General features: G+C 38.5%; 1 protein-coding gene across 1 annotated transcript in view; it reads right to left on the bottom strand.

Moving 5' to 3' along the window:
• Positions 1 to 14,989, bottom strand: part of POLQ (DNA polymerase theta) — a 135,074-nt gene that overhangs the window by 38,240 nt on the left and 81,845 nt on the right. The window contains exon 19 of the mRNA XM_072724571.1: positions 9,934 to 10,174. Coding sequence (XP_072580672.1) covers positions 9,934 to 10,174 — 241 coding nt within the window. The remainder of the gene's footprint in view (positions 1 to 9,933; positions 10,175 to 14,989) is intronic.

Below are 14,989 nucleotides of genomic sequence, written 5' to 3' on the forward strand. Positions count from 1 at the left end.
CTTTTCCCAATACAACTTGTTTTTGGCCACTCTGCACTGAGCAAAATGACTAGTAGAAGGAAAACTTCACCTCAAAAGAAAGAATCAGAAACAGTCCTCTCTCCCACAGAGTTACAAAATCTGGATTACAATTCAATGTCAAAAAGCCAATTCAGAAGCACTATTATACAGCTACCGGTGGCTCTAGAAAAAACCATAAAGGACTCAAGAGACTTCATGACTGCAGAATTTAGAACCAATCAGGCAGAAATTAAAAATCAATTGAACAAGATGCAATCCAAACTAGAAGTCCTAACTACGAGAGTTAGCAAGGTGGAGGAACGAGTGAGCGACACAGAAGATAAGTTGATGGCAAAGAGGGAAACTGAGGAAAAAAGAGAAAGAATTAAAAGACCATAAAGATAGATTAAGGGAAATAAACGACAGCCTGAGGAAGAAAAACCTACGTTTAATTGGGGTTCCCGAGGGCGCCAAAAGGGACAGAGGTTCAGAATATGTATTTGAACAAATCAGAGCTGAAAACGTTCCTAATCTGGGAAGGGAAACAGGCATTCAGATCCAGGAAATAGAGAGATCCCCCCCTAAAATCAATAAAAACCGTTCTCCACCTCGACATTTAATAGTTAAGCTTGCAAGTTCCAAAGATAAAGAGAAGATCCTTAAAGCAGCAAGAGACAAGAAATCCCTAAATTTTATGGGGAGGAGTATTAGGGTAACAGCAGACCTCTCCACAGAGACCTGGCAGGCCAGAAAGGGCTGGCAGGATATATTCAGGGTCCTAAATGAGAAGAACATGCAACCAAGAATACTTTATCCAGCAAGGCTCTCATTCAAAATGGAAGGAGAGATAAAGAGCTTCCAAGACAGGCAGGAACTGAAAGAATATGTGACCTCCAAACCAGCTCTGCAAGAAGTTTTAAGGGGGACTCTTAAAATTCCCCTTTAAGAAGAAGTTCAGTGGAACAATCCACAAAAACAAGGACTGAATAGATATGATGACACTAAACTCATATCTATCAATAGTAACTCTGAATGTGAACGGGCTTAATGACCCGATCAAAAGGCGCAGGGTTTCAGACTGGATAAAAAAGCAGGACCCATCTATTTGCTGTCTACAAGAGACTCATTTTAGACAGAAGGACACTTACAGCCTGAAAATAAAAGGTTGGAGAACCATTTACCATTCAAATGGTCCTCAAAAGAAAGCAGGGGTAGCCATCCTTATATCAGATAAACTAAAATTTACCCCGAAGACTGTAGTGAGAGGTGAAGACGGACACTACATCATACTTAAAGGATCTCTCCAACAAGAGGACTTAACAATCCTCAATATATATGCCCTGAATGTGGGAGCTGCCAAATATATCAATTAATAACCAAAGTGAAGAAATACTTAGATAATAATACACTTATACTTGGTGACTTCAATCTAGCTCTTTCTATACTCGATAGGTCTTCTAAGCACAACAATCCAAAGAAACGAGAGCTTTAAATGATACACTGGACCAGATGGATTTCACAGATATCTACAGAACTTTACATCCAAACTCAACTGAATACACATTCTTCTCAAGTGCACATGGAACTTTCTCCAGAATAGACCACATACTGGGTCACAAATCGGGTCTGAACCGATAACAAAAGATTGGGATCGACCCTGCATATTCTCAGACCATAATGCCTTGAAATTAGAACTAAATCACAACAAGAAGTTTGGAAGGACCTCAAACACATGGAGGTTAAGGACCATCCTGCTAAAAGATGAAAGGGTCAACCAGGAAATTAAGGAAGAATTAAAAACATTCATGGAAACTAATGAGAATGAAGATACAACCGTTCAAAATCTTTGGGATGCAGCAAAAGCCGTCCTGAGGAGGAAATACATCGCAATACAAGCATCCATTCAAAAACTGGAAAGAACTCAAATACAAAAGCTCACCTTACACATAAAGGAGCTAGAGAAAAAACAGCAAATAGATCCTACAGCCAGCAGAAAAAGAGAGTTAATAAAGATTCGAGCAGAACTCAATGAAATCGAGACCAGAAGAACTGTGGAACAGATCAACAGAACCAGGAGTTGGTAATTTGAAAGAATTAGTAAGATAGATGAACCATTAGCCAGCCTTATTAAAAAGAAGAGAGAGAAGACTCAAATTAATAAAATCATGAATGAGAAAGGAGAGATCACTACCAACACCAAGGAAATACAAACGATTTTAAAAACATATTATGAACAGCTCTACGCCAATAAATTAGGCAATGTAGAAGAAATGGACGCATTCCTGGAAAGCCACAAACTACCAAAACTGGAGCAGGAAGAAATAGAAAACCTGAACAGGCCAATAACCAGGGAGGAAATTGAAGCAGTCATCACAAACCTCCCAAGACACAAAAGTCCAGGGCCAGATGGCTTCCCAGGGGAATTCTATCAAACGTTTAAAGAAGAAACCATACCTATTCTACTAAAGCTGTTTGGAAAGATAGAAAGAGATGGAGTACTTCCAAATTCGTTCTATGAGGCCAGCATCACCTTAATTCCGAAACCAGACAAAGACCCCACCAAAAAGGAGAATTACAGACCAATATCCCTGATGAACATGGATGCAAAAATTCTCAACAAGATACTAGCCAATAGGATCCAACAACACATTAAGAAAATTATTCACCATGACCAAGTAGGATTTATCCCCGGGACACAAGGCTGGTTCAACAGTCGTAAAACAATCAGTGTAATTCATCATATCAGCAAGAGAAAAACCAAGAACCATATGATACTCTCATTAGACGCAGAGAAAGCATTTGACAAAATACAGCATCCATTCCTGATCAAAACCCTTCAGAGTGTTGGGATAGAGGGAACTTTCCTCGACATCTTAAAAGCCATCTACGAAAAGCCCACAGCAAATATCATTCTCAATGGGGAAGCACTGGGAGCCTTTCCCCTAAGATCAGGAACCAGACAGGGATGTCCACTCTCACCACTGCTGTTCAACATAGTTCTGGAAGTCCTCGCCTCAGCAATCAGACAACAAAAAGACATTAAAGGCATTCAAATTGGCAAAGAAGAAGTCAAACTCTCCCTCTTCGCCGATGACATGATACTCTACATAGAAAACCCAAAAGCCTCCACCCCAAGATTGCTAGAACTCATACAGCAATTTGGGAGCGTGGCAGGATACAAAATCAATGCCCAGAAATCAATGGCATTTCTATACACTAACAATGAGACTGAAGAAAGAGAAATTAAGGAGTCAATCCCATTTACAATTGCACCCAAAAGCATAAGATACCTAGGAATAAACCTAACCAAAGAGGTAAAAGATCTATACCCTAAAAACTATAGAACACTTCTGAAAGAAATTGAGGAAGACACAAAGAGATGGAAAAATATTCCATGCTCATGGACTGGCAGAATTAATATTGTAAAAATGTCAATGTTACCCAGGGCAATTTATACGTTTAATGCAATCCCTATCAAAATACCATGGACTTTCTTCAGAGAGTTAGAACAAATTATTTTAAGATTTGTGTGGAATCAGAAAAGACCCCGAATAGCCAGGGGAATTTTAAAAAAGAAAACCATAGCTGGGGGCATCACAATGCCAGATTTCAGGTTGTACTACAAAGCTGTGGTCATCAAGACAGTGTGGTACTGGCACAAAAACAGACACATAGATCAATGGAACAGAATAGAGAACCCAGAAATGGACCCTGAAATGTACGGTCATCTAATATTCGATAAAGGAGGAAAGACTATCCATTGGAAGAAAGACAGTCTCTTCAATAAATGGTGCTGGGAAAATTGGACATCCACATGCAGAAGAATGAAACTGGACCACTCTCTTTCACCATACACAAAGATAAACTCAAAATGGATGAGAGATCTAAATGTGAGACAAGATTCCATCAAAATCCTAGAGGAGAACACAGGCAACACCCTTTTTGAACTAGGCCACAGTAACTTCTTGCAAGATACATCCACAAAGGCAAAAGAAACAAAAGCAAAAATGAACTATTGGGACTTCATTAAGTAAGAAGCTTTTGCACAGCAAAGGATACAGTCAACAAAACTAAAAGACAACCTACAGAATGGTAGAAGATATTTGCAAATGACGTATCAGAGAAAGGGCTAGTTTCCAAGATCTCTAAAGAACTTATTAAACTAAACACCAAGGAAACAAACAATCCAATCATGAAATGGGCAAAAAACATGAAGAGAAATCTCACAGAGGAAGACATAGACGTGGCCAACATGCACATGAGAAAATGCTCTGCATCACTTGCCATCAGGCAAATACAAATCAAAACCACAATGAGATACCACCTCACACCAGTGAGAATGGGGAAAATTAACAAGGCAGGAAACCACAAATGTTGGAGAGGATGCGGAGAAAAGGGAACCCTCTTACATTGTTTGTGGGAATGTGAAATGGTGCAGCCACTCCGGAAAACTGTGTGGAGGTTCCTCAAAGAGTTAAAAATAGACCTGCCCTATGACCCAGCAATTGCACTGTTGGGGATTTACCCCAAAGATACAGATGCAATGAAACGCCGCGACACATGCACCCCAATGTTTACAGCAGCAATGGCCACAATAGCTAAACTGTGGAAGGAGCCTCAGTGTCCACCAAAAGATGAATGGATAAAGAAGATGTGGTTTATGTATACAATGGAATATTACTCAGCCATTAGAAATGACAAATACCCACCATTTGCTTCAACGTGGATGGAACTGGAGGGTATTATCCTGAGTGAAGTAAGTCAATCAGAGAAGGACAAACATCATATGTTCTCATTCATTTGGGGAATATAAATAATAGTGAAAGGGAATAGAAGGGAAGGGGGAAGAAATGGGTAGGAAATATCAGAAAGGGAGACAGAACATAAAGACTCCTAACTCTGGGAAACAAACTAGGGGTGGTGGAAGGGGAGGAGGGCAGGGCGTGGGGGTGAATGGGTGATGGGCACTGAGGGGGGCACTTGACGGGATGAGCACTGGGTGTTATTCTGTATGTTGGTATATTGAACACCAATAAAAAGTAAATTTATTAAAAAAAAATGTATGCATCTAATGGTCTCAAAATATATACAGTTAAGCTATAGTTAAAACTGAACTACAGTGAAAATTAGATACAAGTTTTAAACAAAACTTGTTTAATAGATTTTTTTAATGTTGATTGATTGATTGATTGATTGATTTATGAGAGAGAGAGAGAGAGAGAGAGAGGGAGAGAGAGAGAGGCAGAAATAAAGGAGGGGGGAGAAGCAGGCTCCATGCCAGGAGCCTGATGTGGGACTCAATCCCGGGACTCCAGGATTGCACCCTGGGCCAAAGGCAGGCGCTAAACCGCTTAGGGATCCCCAACTTAATAGATTTTTATAAAATTCTGCATCCAGAAGCAAATGGGTGGCTCAGTCAGTTAAGAATTTGACTCTTGATTTCAGCTCAGGTCATGATTTCAGGGTCCTGGGACCAAGCCCCACATCAGACTCCCTGCTCAGTGGAGAGCTTATCTCCCTCTCTCTCTGCCCCTCCCCTTGCAGTCTCTGTCTCTCTCTCAAATAAATCAATAAATATTTTTAAAATAATAATAAAATAAGGGTGCCTGGATGGCTCAGTCAGTTAAGTATCTGCCTTCAGCTCAGGGCATGATTCAGGTCCTGGAATGGAGTCCCCCATCAGGATCCTTGCTCAGCTGGGAGCCTGCTTCTCCCTCTGCCTGCCACTTCCCCTGTTTGTGCTTGCTCCCTGTCAATTAAATGAATAAAATCTTAAGATAAAATAAAATATTCTGCATCTAGAACTAGAAATATACATTCTCTTATGTACACATAGGACATTTACACAGAGTTCAGGATTTAGGTCACAAAGCAACGCCAAAAATTTCAAAGAATGAGTATTACATAGTTATGTTACTTAACCACAATACAATTAAGTTGGAATATTAAAAAATACAAATTAAAACATTTCCAAATATTTGGAAATTGAAAACCAACCTTCTAAGTAACATGAGTCAAAGTGTCATAACAGAAAATGTTAATAAATATTTAAGATAAAATGAAAACATTACATGTCAAAATTTGTGAGATATAATGAAAGTAGAGTTTTGTGGGAACTTTATAGCTTTTAATACCTAAATTAGAAAAGGAAAAAATGATTTGAAAACCAAAGAGTTTAGTGTCATACTTATGAATTTAGAAAAAGGGCTGCAAAATAAAGTCAGGAGAACAAGAAGAAAAAAAATGTTGGCGAAAATTTAAAAAATAGAAAATAATAATAGGAAAATTAAAGGCAAAAGTTGGGTCTTTAAAAGACTGAAAAATTGCATCCTCAGTCAAACAGTGGGGCTTTAAGGAGCTTAGGGGTGTTGCTCCTCAGCAGAAGCCCAGGGCAGAGAAGGGCTTATCTCAAAGAACTTTAGGAGTATAGACTTGTCTATTAAAGAGAATGCTAAGAAGATTCACAGAGGACCCACACAGTTTAAAAAGAAATCTACTGGGGATCCCTGGGTGGCGCAGCAGTTTGGCGACTGCCTTTGGCCCAGGGCGCGATCCGGAAGACCCTGGATCGAATCCCACGTCGGGCTCCCGGTGCATGGAGCCTGCTTCTCCCTCTGCCTGTGTCTCTGCCTCTCTCTCTCTCTCTGTGACTATCATAAATAAATAAAAATTTAAAAAAAAAATAAAAAAATAAAAAAATAAAAATATTTCGAAAGGGATGCCTGAGTGGCACAGTGGTTGAGCATCTGCTTTTGGCTCAGGGTGTGATCCTGGAGTTCTGGGATTGAGTCATTCATCAGGCTCCCTGGAGGGAGCCTGATTCTCCCTCTGCCTATGTCTCTGCTTCTCTCTGTCTTTCATGAATAAATGAATAAAATCTTAAAAATATATATTTCCTATATTATATATATATATATATATATATATATATATATATCCACAAAGAAACAGTTTGTAGGCAAAACCTACCAAAATTTCAAGGAATACATCATTTCTATGATACAAAAACTCCTCCTCCAAAAAAAAGAGGTTATATTTATCAACTCATTCCATGAAACTAGAGCAACTTTCTTATCAAAAACAAAACACAAGAAAGAAAAGTTACATTTTATAACTGATGAATTGGCAAAGTTGAGAAATATGAATCAGCAAGATTTCTTTCACACTGCTATTTGAAGAGTAAACTTATACACTATTTTGGAAAACAATTTAGCATAATCTTATAAAGTTGAGTATTTCAATTCTCATGACAGAGTAATTTTACACTCAAAAGAAATTCTTGCCCACATGTACTAGGATATATGTATAAGAATGTGTATACAGAACTACTTGCTATCGCAAAACAAAATAAAAGTAGACACAACCCAAACATTCATCAACAGTAAAATAGATTAATTTTGGCACATTCACACAGTGATATATTACACAACGAAAATGAATAAATTATAGATTCCTGCAATAACATGCATGAATCTTATAAACATGATGCTGAGAAAGAAAAGCAAGTCCCAATGTGACAGGTGTTTTACAAAGTTCAAAAATAAGCAAAACCAAATAATATATTGTTTGGACCTATATATGTGCTAAAACTTTTTTTAATTAAAAAACAAAATTTAAAATAAAATAAAAAATAAGAGAATGATAAACAAAAATTGGGATGTGCAAGAAAGGAGGAGCACACAGGTAGACAAAAATGTCTGTTAATAATGTGAGTTAACAGTTATTATATATTAAAATAATAATAAATAATAAAAGGACTATACATTGACCAATGATGATATTGTACATGAAAGAAAAATTATGACAAACACAAATCTGTATAGCTGGGATCCTTCAAAAAAGAGAGAAACCAACTCACTCTCGTCCCTAGAAAATCATCTATATTCAAACCACTCCAGAAATGACTTAAATGACCCATGTGAAGAGAATAGGATATTTGGTCCTGAGTCACTTCAAGCTAAGACACACTGTTATTAAAATTTAGTCACACCCAAACAAAAATCAGCTTTCTAGTGGGAGAAGTCAGCTGTCAGAACATACCCATCTAAGAGGCAAGAGAATGAGAAAAGAAAAAGGATGAAGATTCTGGAGATCCTCAAGTACATCCTGAAATAATTATTTCCAAACAAAATTTGACAGCTGTTTACATTCTCTCCAAAAATTTTATCTCAAGGTACTTCATTCAATTCTATGGACTCTGAAGAAGAAAGACTCTGCACTGTACAAGAATGCAATCAATCTATTAGGCACCCACTTTTGAAAATATCACCTACAGAAGGAACTTTCAAGGCATACTGAAATTGTATAAGTTAAAAATAACAAGTCTATAGGGTTTCTTTTACTTTTCTGGAAAGGAAAACCAGTTTCCTTTTTCTATAAGTAAAAAATTGTCTTTAAGTAGTGGAAAAGTTCCCTCCCAAAGATATTGAAAGCTTTTAGTTCTGATAATGGGCAACAAATGTTCATAAAAAGTTACAGACTAATCCACATCACCATCACCAAATTGTTAGTGTCTGGGAACTACACAGATTATCCAGGACACCTATCCTAAGGGCAGACCAGACTGACGGAGTAGGAAAGAGAGCTTCGTTCATTCAGCATTATCATCCATTAATGTAGAAGCAGTCCTGTGGCATATGTTGGCATACTCCAACTCCCTGGCCTGCCTATACTGGCTGAGAGAAACTGAGTTTGAAATATTTCAGCACAGGTTCAAGATCTGCTAATTAACATCGCTTAAGCAAGTCTCCTATGAACAAACAAGTCAGTCTGACCTTTATATTATTCTAACCCAGTGATGCAGGAGAGAACATTACTATTATAACACAATAATGAGTACCTACTCCGACAAACACTGTTTTTTTGCTCTCATTTAATATTCATAATATTATAAGCAACAGATTTAAAGAGTGTCAATAGGGACGCCTGGGTGGCTCAGCAGTTAAGTGTCTGCCTTCAGCCCAGGGCAGGATCCTGGAGTCTAGGGATCAAGTCCCACATCATGCTCCCCATGTGCAGCCTGCTCCTCCCTCTGCCTGTATCTCTGCCCCTCTCTCTCTCTCTGTGCCTCTCATGAATAAATAAATAAAATCTTTTTAAAAAATTAAAAACTTAAAAAAATAGTAATAAATTAAAATTAAAAAAATTTTAAAAAGAGAGTATCAGTAACTTGCCCAAGGCTTCTCATTAATAAGTGATACAACCTAGATTCAAACCTGATCTATGTGAATTCATCAGTCTGCTGTTTCTAGTATTTATTAATCAGGCAATAAGTTCATGGTTTAAATCTTCTCCCAATGAAGTCAACTTTGTTCCACTTTATCATATGGTATGTTCTCTGAAGTCCAGGTACTCACTCTGGTCCAGCAGACTGCACAATAAATCCATGGTATTTATCATTACGTAAAAAAAGATTAACATGAGTATCCTTTGCTAGAGAATTAACTATTTATAGTTCTAAAAAGAAAAAGTTCACTTTTTAAATTCCATGACAGATTAGATTTTAAGAGTGAATAAAAATCACTGAATAAATTTCAAATACAAAATTAGCAACAAATGATAAAATGTCACTAATTCTCTTCATTACAATAGAGTCTAAGATCTCCAAACTATAGCCAAATCAGGGCCAGGTGCCTGTTTCCATAAATAAAGTTTTATTGGAATACTCATTTTCATAGTGTCTGTGGTACTTGTGCTTTGATGGCAGAGTTGAATATTTATGATTGAGACAATATTTATGATTCTGCAAAGTCAAAAATTTTTAATGTCTGTCCTTTTACAGAAAGTGTGTTGACTTCTGTACTAGACAATCCAAAAACAAGAGTTTACTTTAGAAGTGTGATACAGAATAATAAAGACCGTGATAAAAAGTGCTAAATATAAAACCATGACCAGTCTGTAACAGCATAAAAATGTCAGCAACACTGTTTTTACCTTGAAGGTTTTCCTTCTTCAACAAAGAATTGAGTTGATTCATAGCATTGAAGGCAAGAATCGACTCTACAGATGCTCTGTATCGCCCAGAATGCTCAGTGTTGACATTCAGCCCCAGGCTCTGAATTCCTTGTCCAGTCTCTATCCCTTCCAAGAGGAGAAGCTCATGAGGAAGAAAACTGGAAACAATGCTGTGAAGAGTTGGCTCCTTAGAATCTGGATCTAGCAACCAGCATGCCACCTGCATGGGTTCAAAGACATTTGTGCACATTTAAATTAGAAGGGGAAATCTCACTCATTTTCACTTAATACTGTTTCAGTGGTGTTCCTAAGAGAGGAGAAGGTAACAATAATCGTAAGTTGCATCAGGACTCATTTTTGGTACTAATAAGAGCAGTTTTCAAAGAAGGAAAACTTAAAACTTTTCCATTACTACAACATTCCTGCTGATCTGGTTCTGAAATTAGCTTGAAAGTCAAGTGCCTCTCAGATAATTAAAACTGTATTCCTGAAAATGTAGATGGAATCTTTTCCACTAAGGCTGATTTTGGCTAAGCTACTATAATAACAATGGGCCTATATAAGTTTTAGGTTTTTAAAAATTCTTTCAACATCATGAGAAGTGAAACATAAATGTTTTGCCATTAAAAGTTTATACTCAAAGTTTCAGAAAGCCTCTAGGCTCTCCCCCCAGGATGAGGGCCTGCCAACAGGACCATGCAACAAATCATTTGATTCCTTTTTTTAGCTCCCCTGCGAGACTAGAATACTTGTACTGTCTAATACTAGGTGATCTAGCAGGTCAAAGCTAAATTAGAATAGGGAAATCTAAGCCCTCTTCATAATGACAATTAAATGACTCATTACTTCTTCTGTAGGTTAAGAATGTAGTTTGATAGGGGAATGTGATATTGTAATTACAGTAGGAAATATGAACTTGGTCTTTGTCCCCATTTCTAGCAGGGAACTTCTAAAACCCTGGAAACTTTCTAAACTGTGAGAGATAAAGGTATCTTTTGTTATGTTAATGAGGTTACTTAAGGCTGGGAGTTTATGCCAGAGGAACCAACCTTGTGATTGGAGGGCTAGAACTTCCAGTCTTGCCCCCGACCTGTTGGGAGGAACCTGGAGGTTGAACTGATCAGGGACGGCCAATGATTGAATCAATTGTGCCTATGTAATGAAGGCTCCATAAGATCCTAAAAGGACAGGGTTTGGAGAGCTTCAAGGTTTGTGAACACGGAGGTGCTGGCAAGAGTGGTAATCCACTGAGTGCATCAGTATTATTAGATTCTTGAGGAACTTTTACTAAAATGGATTATGAGAGGAATTTTGGAGGTGTTTGGTTTTGGATGCTGCAGAATGGAAGAGCACAGGGTTGATGTAGGACCCACATCTCACTATGGTACAATCGAAGTTGAGTGTATGTGATCCAGACACAAGGGAGTTTATTCCTATGGGAACAGCTAGCCTGGTGCCCTGGATAAAAGCCATTGTAGTCCGTTTATCTTGAGAAGACAACTATCCCTCTTTTATTCTTCATATGCAAGCCATATGGGACTGCTTTATGATAACTGGGGCATTTACCTGCTGAAATCTACCCATTACCCAGGTCATAGTAAATGCTGTGGTTTAAAGTGTCTCCTTTCACTCAGGTACCCCATATAATCCTAATGTTGCAAAACTGAGGGATAGTTTGGAAAGCCTCATTATATTGGTCTTCTAAACTTCCTCTCATTGGCCTTAGAGATGGTAATAAAAACATTAGGTGTATTAACAAGAGAATGGGAAGAGGCAGGGAGAGGTCAAGAGACTTCCCAACAAGGTAGAAATTTGTAAAAGGTTAAGAAATAAGGTGAATATGAAGAAAATATTGACAGGAGCAAGAAAAAGAGGAAATAGAAAGGGAAGAGTCTCAGGACTTACCCTAGCAGGGTGGACATCTTTAGATGGTTATTATGAAATGTGATGAATAAAATGGGTACTGATAGGTTAAAAAAAGGTTTTAATAAAGCACCACCAAAGGCTGGGTGGGTCAAAGCAACTCCCTTCTAGTCCCCCAACATTAAAGCGCCCCAAACAACACTGGTCTATTTACCATAATTCGGAGAAATTTCAAAATCTTGAAGACAGATCTCTTTACAATCTCTTTACAATGAGAAACCTGACCAGCAATCAGTGTTAGGCAGATTAATCAAGTTAAAGACTGATAAAAGGGATTTGGGGGGGGGGGGGGTCCCTTGGCTCAACACTTCCCTGGTGACTCAAAGCCTTTCAGACAAGAGTAGGTAAAACTGTCTGGAAGTGGAAAAGAAAAGTTTCCAGGACTCCTTGATGGGAGATACAGGAACTGTGATACCAAAACCCACTGAAGCCCTGACTTGGGCTACAAAGGTAAAAATGTAATGGTTGACAGGATTATATAAATTGGAATGTTTAAGCAGATATTATGTAAATAAGTTGTATCCACTTGGGGCACCTAGTTACCTCAGTTAAAGGGTCTGCCTTCGGCTCAGGTCATGATCTTGAGGTTCTGGGATTGAGCCCTGGCTCCCTGCTCAGCAGGGAGTCTGCTTCTCCCCCTGCCCTTCTTCCTGCTCATTCTCTCTCTCTCAAATAAATAAAATCTTTTTAAAAAGAAAGGAAGTTTAAAATCTTTTTAAAAAGAAAGGAAGTCCTTTATCTGAATATTTTATGGTTATAAGTGTTATATCTGTCTGGGGAACACCTTCCTTACCTAGTTTCATAAAACTAAAACATGTTGATGAAATCCTAATGGAGGTTATAATTAGAAATATAAGGGTTGATAGAATTAAGGAAAAAGTCTGAGGAGAATCTCTGTTTGAACAGGCTTTAGATGAGGTGGTTGGGTCCCCACCTGACTGCATTTTGGGAATGGACATTATGTCTGACAGAGGAATATGCCCCATAATTAGTATTATAAAACACAAAGCATATAAATCCTACCCCTTAAGCAATGTTAAATGGACATGCTCAGTGTGAACCAATAAGACTACCTGAGCCTGTACAGTGTAGAATGAAGTGTAGTGTAGAATGAAGCTCAAGTGCTGGTAGGCACAAATTCTTTGTGCAGTAGCCCTATGTGAGACTGGGGCTAATGACAAGTCTGTGAGCACCTCCCAACAGTGACTACTGGGGCTTTAAATAAGAGAATTTCCATTTGAGGGTATTTGTGGCCTTGTTATCTGACATGATTAACTGAAGCTATTCTATGACTAAAGGATGTAACAGCCTTGAAACCTGAAATACCCACCCAACATGGGTGATATCTGAGAAATGCTCTAATGGAGATGGCAGTGCCCAGTAGAGTTCCATAATAAAATGGAAACACATTATACAGAATCATGCTGACTGGGGAATGCAAAGAAGAGATAGTCAAGAGCAGGGAGCCTCTTTTCTCTTAGGCTTGACTCTGGAATTGTGTGAGGAGAAGCTGGTGGATTCTACTGTCACTTGGACAGTGCTCTATAAACAGCTCTTGACTGACTGAAAAGAGCTGCTAGGTTTGCAGATAGCAGTTCCAAAGTGAATGAACAATACCTTCTTTTGGAAGGTCATCCTTCTATTCAAAGAAGATAAAAACAGATCATCCTGGTGTGCTGAATTGCATGCTATTTTCCTAGCAGTGATGAAAGAATTGAACAGCTGGGAAAAGGCCCTATATATATGGATTTTCACTGGCTCATGAATAATGCCCAACAGCCTGCCCAAAATGTCAGTCAAGATGGCAACAGAGATCTGGCCTGCTAAAGGGATGCTCTTTTGGGACACAGTCCTATGGAAATTTGAAGGGGTGCATTAAAGTAGGGCACATTAATGCCTTTCACAAGAACTCCCTTCTAGATTTACAGGGTGACTAGAATCATCAAGCAGATGTCTCAGTATGCCCCTTTGAGATGGTTGCTTGGGTCCATGAAATGAGTGGACATGGTTTGCTGCACCAAAGCAGAGATGGGTAGAATCTAGGCATATTCCTCTTGTACCCACTGAGGCACAGAATGCCAAAACAAACTTACTTTATAGGTCAACAAGAGAGAGATGGTTATTTGGCAAATTCCCCAGTAGGAAGGCCAGGAATATAGCTGGCAGATGAGACTAATGCTAGCAGCCTTGGGGAGGTACAAATGGGTCCAGATAGGAACAGACATGGACACTGGACCATGCTTTGCTTATCTAATTGTAGGTGCAAATGCTCTGAGTCCTATAGAAGAACCAGAACAGAAAACACTGCACCAGTTTGGATGGTGGACCATCATTTCTTCACACCAAAGCCCATAATGTTCAACAATGGGTAAAGAGATATCCTTTCAAGTACTACTAGTTTGACAGAGACCTGGAATGGGCAATTAAAACACAGGCTGTCTAAAATGGGGGGAGATAAAGGCAGGAAGAGCTGGCTTATATACCTTCATCAGCTGTGCTCCCACTCAACATGAACATGAGTGGGGCTAAAGGAGTATCCCACTGGATATAGTTCTCTGTTGGGTCTGGGTTACTAAGGGTGGGGAAGGTGTTGATACACTTTCTTCCTCACATCACCTCAACTTTTTTCCTCTTAGCTGATGCAGGGGTCACAGGACCAGGACTACAAGTATTGGGCTGGAAATGGTTGTTTCCTAAGCAAGAAACTATAATCATGCCAGATGGGGTGAAGGCACACCCGGCCCTTAGGAACTGTAACATAAAAAGTTAAAACTGTAACATAAAAGTTAAAAGTATAGAAGGAAAAATAATAGCTATGAGTAAAGAAATTAATAAATGGGTTATATAATGAAGAAAATCCAATAGTAACACCTCAAGAGAGGCTCTAAGCAAGAGATGATATTGTCTCTTAGCTTAGTTATGCCAGATACCTGAAAGAGTGAAACTCTATATTGTGGACACTCCTCTTGCTTTTGGAACCTGGTAAAAATCAAATGGAAGCTTGCAAACCTGGGAGACATTTTCCATATGATAATGATGATAAACTGAATAGTTAATAACTGAATGGCATTCTAGTAATGTGCCAACTTTCTTTGATTTTTACTATTGTTTT

The sequence above is a fragment of the Vulpes vulpes genome, chromosome 1 (assembly GCF_048418805.1).
Source record: "Vulpes vulpes isolate BD-2025 chromosome 1, VulVul3, whole genome shotgun sequence".
NCBI lineage: Eukaryota > Metazoa > Chordata > Mammalia > Carnivora > Canidae > Vulpes > Vulpes vulpes.